Source organism: Lolium rigidum, chromosome 3 (assembly GCF_022539505.1).
Source record: "Lolium rigidum isolate FL_2022 chromosome 3, APGP_CSIRO_Lrig_0.1, whole genome shotgun sequence".
In the NCBI taxonomy this organism is placed as follows: domain Eukaryota; kingdom Viridiplantae; phylum Streptophyta; class Magnoliopsida; order Poales; family Poaceae; genus Lolium; species Lolium rigidum.
The window spans coordinates 10,460,482-10,469,796 of NC_061510.1; the positions used below are offsets into that span (position 1 = coordinate 10,460,482).

Genomic DNA, 9,315 nt, shown 5'->3' on the forward strand with positions numbered 1-9,315 from the left:
GTCGGCGATCAGGCGTCTCACGCGTGGATTTCGGCGCGCATCTTCATGAACCAGGCCCTGGTGTCGTCATCGACGCTGCTCAAGTCGGCTAGCATGATCCTAGTGTCCTCTGCAAGGATCTTGGCCTTGGCGTCCATCCTCCTAGCCTCGGTGTCAAGCAATTTGACTTCGGCGTCCGCTTTTGGACCTCAATTACCTCTTTCGCGAGGTTGCGGTAGATGGCAGCTGCGGCCTCTTTTTCCAGACGCCTCTTCTCGTCCCTAGCAGCCAGGGCGGCAAGATTATCGTCAACTGCACCGGCGGCAGGCCGGAGGCGAACCGCGACGCCGGGTGGCCCTGCAAGGGAGCGGGAGTTCCAGGACGCAGCTGGGAACTTACCGAGCTCACCGACGAGGCCGGAGGAGCGACGCCGACGATCCCCTCTCTCTTGACGAGCATGTAGCCCTCCGCTAAGATCGGATGGAGGGCTATTTGCGCGACGCTAGCTTTGATCTGCATCTGCCAGGCCTCCCTGCCACTGACGCGCGGGGAATGGCCAGTGGCGGGAATAATATCGGCCTCCCTGCCACTGACGCGCGGGTCCTACGTCTTTTTCGGCGGACACTCGGCGCGACCGTGGAGCGTCCGCGGAGACACAAACCTGGCGCATATTCGGGCCAGGTTTGTGTCTCCGCGAACGGGCCAGTCACTTTACTTCGTCCCGCTGGAGCAGGACCCAGACGCATTTCCGGTCACGGCGGACGAAAACAGTCGCTGAGCGGTCGCTCCACCGGAGATGCCCTCACTGTTTGCATATGCGTGCTGGTGTACTTCAAGAACGACAAAGGCGTCTAACTACTTTATTTGACATTTTTCTGTACTCATACGTGACAGCACCAGTGGATGCTTGGTCAGACGTGCGTAAATGCAGGAGATGCAAGCCCATACGGACAAAGGCGTCTAACTATACTTTATTTTCTTATTATCCGATCTGATCATCTGCGCAGCCTAAGCCACCGGATTGATATAAATGCTCCCTTGTGTGTCGCTCGATGCTTGCGGAAAGAAAGCATGGAGGCGCAGATGCGAGTGTCTCGCTCTCGCCCCCTGCTGCTAGTCTTCTTCCTCCTGTGCTTCTTCTCCTGTCGCCTCCCCGCAGACGCGACGCTGGTCCAAAGCCTTCCAGGCTTCGACGGCGCGCTTCCATTCCACCTCGAGACAGGGTATTTATGGATATATATGGTCTAGCGCTTTGATACGTATAGACCATTCTCACCGGCCGGCTCCTCCATTGTTGGCAGGTACGTGACCGTGGATGAGGAGAACGGCGCGGAGTTGTTCTACTACTTCATTGAGTCGGAGGGCGACCCACGACGCGACCCCGTCCTGCTCTGGCTCACCGGCGGCGACCGCTGCTCCGCGCTCAGTGCACTCATGTTCGAGATAGGTGAGCAGTTAATTGTTGGAATTTACACGCCATGGTAGAGTGTGCATGGGATGAGATACAGAGTATTTGTTTTACCTTTGCTTGCAGTGCATGTACTTTGTTTCGTTCGGTTGGATACGTAATGCAATTCCGTCTGCAGGACCGTTGAAGCTCGTCATCGAACCCTACGACGGGACTCTACCACGACTGCAGTACCATCCCCACTCCTGGACCAAGGCTGCGAGTATTGTGTTTGTTGATTCGCCAGTCGGTGCCGGGTTTTCCTTCTCCCGGAACCCCAAGGGCTATGATGTTGGAGATGTGTCTTCTTCGATGCAGCTGAAAACGTTTCTTACCAAGGTACATTAATTAATCTTAGTTTTTTTTTTCGATAAGGAGCATATATTAATAAAGAAAGATACCAATTACACTCAACCTCTGTAACATAGCATTGCCCTAGCGGCATTATGGATGCACACAGCTAAAAAAGAAAGAAGAACTACAAAAAAAAGTCCCGCTAGAGTGATCCACTCCTTTAAACAGCAGTACTAACACCACCGGAACAACATCAGAAGTTCAGCTTCTTCAAAAGCGCCGCCTCCAAGAAGGTAACATTGCACAAGCGTTGTCTTCGCCCGATCATAAATTTTAGGTTTTCACCCTGAAGAAAGACATCACTCTCAAAACAATGCCTTCAACAAGACCATTGCTAAACACAACCAATTAAGGCCAGACCTTGGATTTTCACCCTGAAATGTAAGGCTTTGAACTTCTCCTGTGCAGTCGCCCCCACTCGTATACCGCTGCACCAAGTCACAAATCACCAAGCTAATTCCTCCTTGCCATCAGGACTCGAGCCACCATTGCTAGACCTCAGATCTCGGCTTCCATGTCATTCTCCGCCAGCATCACAGAACGAAAACATGCTCCATGATTTAACAGCCAACAAAGCTTCGAAGTGCTCCCTCTGAAACCAAATGGTCAGAATAAAACACGGGTGCGCACGACCGAATCCCACCCGATCCGGCAAATTCCAGGCATAAAACATCCAGTGAAGCACCGGCGTAGCCTTCCGGAACATGCCACTTCTGCCAGATCGATGGCGACAAGCACCAACAGATCATCATCTTGGCGATAGAAGAAATCCTAGGACCACCGCCATTATTCGATCCAAGCCAGCAGCCCCCACACCACCAGCCGAAAGAAGAGGAGAAGATGATCCTGGCCGTCGCTGAAGCATCCCACCAGGACCAAGCACGTAGCTGCAGCCGCAGGCCCAGATCGGATCCAAGCCAAGGCCCACTGCAGCCACCGCCCGCCATGGCAGCTCTGCGTCAACGCCGCCGAGGAGATCCTCGGATCCGCGCCTCAACGCCGCCACCACGGCACCTCCTCCGCCCCAAGCCCCCTCGCGCCGCCTCAAGACAGCGAGCCTAGGCGGGGTGCCTTGGCCCACGGTATGCCTCCACCGCCCATGATCTGCGAAGATCCGGGGCGGATGCAACCGCCGCCTAGCCAGGGATCGTCGTCCCAACCACCACCGGCGACCCTCTTCATTGGCGCCGCCCGAGTAGCCCCATCGATGAGAATTCCCGTGACCTCCACCCCTAGCACCTTAGGTACCGAGGGCCTCCGCCACCGCGGCCGAAACCGGCGGCAGCGGCGAAAGGGAAGGGAGGTGTTCGGGGGGGGTTGGCTGTGGCAATCAGGCCCCCCAGCGGCGCTCTCGGGAGCACCACGGGAGGGAAGGGCGTGGGTTCTTGATACAATCTCTTTGTAAAACAATGATTTGTGGGAACGCTCAACACCCTTAGGGTTGGCTTTGGTATTATATATATAGTGTACAGAGTTACAATCATACACGTACAAATACAGAGACTACCATATATACAATGTCTAACACCCTCCCTCAATCTTAACCGTGTCACTGAACATCTAGCAGGTTAAGATTGCGCCGACAACCTTGAAACAAAGGCAAGGGCAGTGGCTTCGTGAAGATGTCTGCAAGTTGATCTTTAGAAGAGATGAACTTGATCCGAAGCAGTCTCTGTGCTACACGTTCCCTCACAAAGTGATAATCAACTTCGATGTGCTTGGTCCGGGCATGAAATACTGGATTAGATGACAGATATGTAGCCCCTATATTATCACACCAAAGAACAGGAGACTGAGGCTGCGGAACCCGCAGCTCTCGTAACAGAGACTGTACCCATATCAGCTCAGCAGTGGCATTGCCCACTGCTTTGTACTCAGCTTCAGTACTACTCCGAGACACCGTAGGCTGCTTTCGAGCACTCCAGGCGATCAGATTAGGACCAAAGAACACTGCATATCCCCCCGTGGATCGCCGATCATCAGGATTGCCAGCCCAATCCGCATCCGAGAAGGCAGACAACAAGGTGGAGGAAGAGGCACACAGTCGCAGGCCATAGGACACCGTATGGCGAATATACCGCAAAATGCGCTTGACAGCAGTCATATGTGCATCACGGGGAGAATGAAGATACTGACAGACCCGGTTGACAGCATAGGATATATCCGGTCGAGTGATGGTGAGGTACTGTAATCCGCCAACGAGGCTGCGATATTCGTTGCGTCCTCGGAAGATAAGAGGGTACCATCAACGAAGTGAGCTGCTCGGAAGAAGACATAGGAGTAGTGGTAGTCTTGCACGAAGCATACCGGCGACGTCGCAGAAGATCATGAGAGTACTTCTTCCGAGTGAGTGAGAGACCGATATCATCATGAGTCACCTCAAGACCAAGGAAGTAATGCAGCTTTCCAAGATCCTTCACAGCAAACGCCACACTGAGCGAGGAGACCAGACGATCAGCAGCAGTAACAGACGAGCTGACGAGGATGATATCATCCACATAGACCAGAACATACATAGTAACCTCTGGGCGCTGAAGCAGAAACAAAGAAGTATCCGCTGTCGATGGAATAAAGCCATGAGCACGAAGAGCGGCTCCAAGACGTGCATGCCACGCACGAGGGGCCTGCTTAAGACCATACAAGGCCTTCACCAATCGGCACAGGTGGTCAGGACGATCCGGGTCCGAAAAACCAGGAGGCTGACGCATATATACTTCCTCCTCAAGAACACCGTGAAGGAAGGCATTCTGGACATCCAGTTGACGAAGAGACCAACCACGCGTAACAGCCAGAGAGAGCAAAACGCGGATAGTCGTGGGCTTGACCACAGGACTGAAGGTATCCTCGTAGTCAAGGCCATATCGTTGCTTGAACCCCTTAGCAACCAAGCGTGCCTTGTACCGCTCAATAGAACCATCAGCATGTGTCTTCACCTTGAAAACCCATTTGCAGTCAATGATATTAACACCGGACCGGGGGGTACAAGAGTCCATGTACCATTCTTCATGAGAGCCCGATACTCAAGCTCCATAGCACCGCGCCAATGTGGAATCTCCATGGCAGCTGTATAATGACGGGGTTCGAGCGAAGGATCAGCAATGGCCTGAGACAAGCATGCAGCAAGCCAAGCAACCGTGCCATCAGTGCGCTGACGAGGGCGAGTAATGCCACTTTGGCTGCGCGTGTGCGGGCGAGAGGCCACAGGAGCAGTCACAGTCGAGGACGGAGGGGTCGTCGAGGCCGGTGCAGGCGAGCTGGCAACCGGCGGCACAGATGATGTCGAGGCCGATGGAACAGTAGGAGACTGCACCTCCGGCGTGGCGGAGGCAGACGGACCACGCGGCGAGGTGGGCGGTGAAGAGGGCGGGGACGCCAGCGGCGTCGGCCCAGTAGCAGGCGACGGAGCGGCCGGAGACAGCCCCGGAGACGGCCCAGCAGGAGGCGACGGCGGGGCGGAGGGCAGCGGCCCAGGAGGTGCCGCCGCGGGAGCAGCGCGTGGCCCTGCATGGGGCATGCAGGGGGCGGCGTGATCGTCGTGATCGACGTCACCGCCAGCAGCGACGGGGTCAGGAGCATCCTGGCTGTCCAGCAACTCAAGGCGAGCACCTCGTCCAACACCTGCACCATGGTTATGCAACAAAACGGGCGAATATGCAACATCCTCAAATTGACCAGGCAAAGCAGGAGAAGAAACTGGAGACGGTATATGTGGTTCGGCTATGGGAAGCGATGCAAAGGGAAACGAGTGTTCATCAAAGACAACATCGCGAGAAATGTATACACGGTTAGAAGGTACATGGAGACACTTGTATCCTTTATGGAGAGAACTGTAGCCAAGAAACACACATTTTTTAGACCTAAACTCTAGTTTGCGACTGTTATAGGGACGTAGGTGTGGCCAACATGCGCACCCAAATACCTTGAGGAAGGTATAATCGGGTGGCTCATGGAACAGAATCTCGACAGGAGTTTTCATATGAAGGAGACGTGTGGGTAGGCGATTTATGAGGAAGCAAGCAGTGGTAAACGCATCACTCCAGAACCTAAAAGGAACAGAAGCATGCGCAAGTAAGGTAAGGCCAGTTTCAACTATGTGACGGTGTTTGCGTTCAGCAGCACAGTTTTGTTGATGTGTATGTGGACAAGCAACACGATGTACAATCCCTTGTTTCTGAAAAAAAGTGTTCAGATTACGGTATTCACCCCCCCAATCAGACTGAAGGTGAATAATTTTGTGTTGGAGAATGCGCTCAACGTGTGCTTGGAACTGAATAAAAACATCAAACACATCAGACTTGCGTTTAAGTAGATACAGCCATGTAAAACGACTATAGGCATCAATGAAACTGACATAATAATTATGACCACTGACAGAAGTTTGGGTGTGACCCCACACATCCGAGTACACAAGTTCAAGAGGAGCCTTAACAATATGAGTAGACTCAGAAAACGGTAACTGATGACTTTTGCCTTGTTGACAGGCATCACAAACTGCTAAGTCTTTATTACTAGAGGCAAACGGTAACTCATGGCGACGAAGAACATGACGAACAACTGGGGTGGCTGGGTGACCAAGACGAGCGTGCCACTGAGAGGGAGCAACACGAACGCCAGTGAACACCTGGGAGACTTGGGCGACAGTGGGTGTGGCAGGGGCATCAAGAACATAAAGACCATGGCGACTCCGACCTCTAAGAAGAACGTCCCTTGTGACCCGATCCTTAACAAAAAAATGAAACGGGTGAAACTCAACAAAGACATCATTATCAAGAGTAAGTTTCTTAACAGATAACAGATTACGAGTGACAGACGGGACACGGAGAACATTAAGCAGATTAATGCGTTTAGAGGTGAGAGAAAGGAGAGATGCCTGGCCAACATGGGAGATGCGCATACCTGATCCGTCAGCGGTGCGAACCTGGTCAGGGCCGGTGTAGGACTCCCGTGAGTGCAGCTTGGAGAGCTCATGAGTCAGATGGTCCGTCGCCCCAGTGTCCATGTACCAGGTAGGATCAACGGGATATGTCGAGGTAGATGACATGGGCATACCCTTTGGGTAACCATTATTAGTATACCCGGCTCGGCCCAATATGGAGAAGACTCAATATGGAGAAGGCCCAACAAGGCAACCCGAAGAAGTAGTCGACTAGGACTCTTGTAAAACCCTAGGCTGGTTGCATATATAAAGCTAGCCAGGGTACCCGATAGAGGGGAGGTCAACAGATAGACAGAATATAGACAACATAGCTCCGCCTATAGCGGCACCATGTAAACATATTATGCTCATATACTGGATTGCTAGCAGCACGTAGGGATCCTCCACCGAGGGGACCCGAAGCTGGGTACGTCGTGTGCCTAATCTCGTCCCCGGAATCTCCATCGTCGCTCTCTCCCGAAACCCAAGTCTACAATACGTAGGCATTGCCGAGGTGATCCCTCGTCAATTGGCGCCGTCCGTGGGGATACGCGATGACTGGATTTTGTTATCCGGGCGGGATCGATCGAATTCGTCATCAACATCTACGACAGGATCGTCATCGGGCTGGCGCGATCAGCATTATCATTGCAGTAGACTGGCCGACATCGACGGACAGATCAATCGGGAGCTTGAAAAGCTCGCTTTGGTTCTCGCGATCTGTCTTATCCTTCGAGTCGCTGTTTCCATGAAACCGTGGCCTTCAGATGCTGCATCGTATCTTCTTTTGAATATTTTATTTGATGTGATCCTCTAATACCTACGTTTTTCCTGCATGAGATCAACTAACCGAGGCAGAGTTACCCAAGCACACGCGCAAAGGAATCAAAGAAGCGCACGGATCAAGGAAGTACTGTACTGGAAATTCACAACCTTGTTAGAGGCAATCTATTTTCGTGGAAGATGGCAAGTGCAAAGGAAAGCCCGTGTGTCGCCCCATAAGTCGCAAGTGCAGCTTGCTTCTCATTACCCCGGCCATCATTACCAATGCCGAGGAAGTCCGCTTTGAAGCGACGGTGGCAGCGAGAGGCAAGGTGCCCTTCAATGCCGCACAACTGACAAGGGGCCTTGGTACCGCAGACAGTGCACACCCACGTGCGGCCGCGCCCGCCCGAGGTGGGACGAGGTGCCTGCGAGGGCTGTGGAGGAGGAGCGCCACTACCAGGGGGACGAGGCGCGGGAGAAGGACCACGGCCGCCACCGCCACCCCCACCACCACGGTAGGCAGCATTGGCCGAGGAATCAGGGCCATCAGGGCGGCGAGCACCAAGTCGTTGCTCCGTGTTGAGGAGCCTGGCATACAGATCATGAGGCTTGATCGGGTTGTCATGGTCGCGCCCTTCAATGTTTTCAACGAGAGAGTCAAACTCTTCACCGAGACCCTTGAGGAGATAGCCAATGAATTCGGAATCACTGAGAGGCTGTCCAATGGAGGAAAGCGTATCCGCCAGTTCCTTAGCCTGGTTGTAGTACACAGTCACGCGCATTTATCCAGTTTGTGGAGGTCCGCGAGTTTGTTGCGGATAGCATTGGAGCGCGCCATGGTTTGCGAAGAAAAACTGGAGTCAAGAGTAGTCCAGGCATCACGCGACGTGGCGGCAAAGAGCACCATGCCCGCGACAGACGACGTCAAGGAAGACTGGATGGCGCTGAGGATCGCCTGATCTTGGGCCGTCCATTGACGATAGGCCGGATTGGCAACCGGCAGGGGCGCGCCGTCGGTGGTGGTCAGGTGAACCACAGCAGGGGGGCACGGAATCGATCCGTCCACATAGCCGTCGAGGTGATAGCTGCGGAGGAGCGGGAGAACTTGGGCACGCCAAAGGAGATAGTTGTCCGGGGTCAACTTCACCGTGAGTAGATGTGCGAGATGAATCGGCGGGAGATCACGGGAGGCCGAGGCATCGCGGGCGGCGGGTGTAACCGACACAGGGGCAGGAGGCACCGCGGGTGGAGGCACTGCCGAGGGGGCGGGCGACAAGGAGGGCTGCCCGTACGCCATTGCAGGTGCACCGTAGAACAAGGGATGGCCATGGGGGCCAGCTCCATAGTGTGGCGGCGCGGGGTGAGGGACAATATCACCATGTCCTGGAGGCGGCACCTCGGTGGTGATGCGAGAGACGGGAGCGGGGTACGTCGACGCGGCAGAGAGCCAGGGCAGGGCCGTGGCGATCGGGCTGGCGCCCGAGACAGAGGAGCCCGCCGCAACCGTGGCGATCGGCGAGGGCACGAGCGGCGGCGGCGGCTGCCCGGCGAGAAGGGCCGCAAGAAACGGCGAGACCAGCGGGCGGTCCATGGCAGAGGACGGCGCTGGTGGTGCAGAGGTGGTCGAGGAGAGGGAGATCGACGCGCCGGCGACGGAGGAGCTCGCGGCGGCGGCGTCCGAGTTGGCAGCGGAAGACATGACCTAGATCGGTTTAGTCTGATACCATGTAAAACAATGATTTGTGGGAACGCTCAACACCCTTAGGGTTGGCTTTGGTATTATATATATATAGTGTACAGAGTTACAATCATACACGTACAAATACAGAGACTACCATATATACAATGTCTAACA

At 54.4% G+C, this 9,315-nt stretch overlaps 1 protein-coding gene across 1 annotated transcript in view; it reads left to right on the forward strand.

The window, feature by feature from the left end:
• Positions 1 to 1,051: 1,051 nt before the first annotated feature.
• LOC124701175 (serine carboxypeptidase-like 7) overlaps positions 1,052 to 9,315 on the forward strand; it is an 11,192-nt gene continuing 2,928 nt past the window's right edge. Inside the window, exons 1-3 of the mRNA XM_047233227.1 lie at positions 1,052 to 1,202; positions 1,281 to 1,426; positions 1,566 to 1,765. Coding sequence (XP_047089183.1) covers positions 1,063 to 1,202; positions 1,281 to 1,426; positions 1,566 to 1,765 — 486 coding nt within the window. The 5' untranslated portion in view covers positions 1,052 to 1,062. The remainder of the gene's footprint in view (positions 1,203 to 1,280; positions 1,427 to 1,565; positions 1,766 to 9,315) is intronic.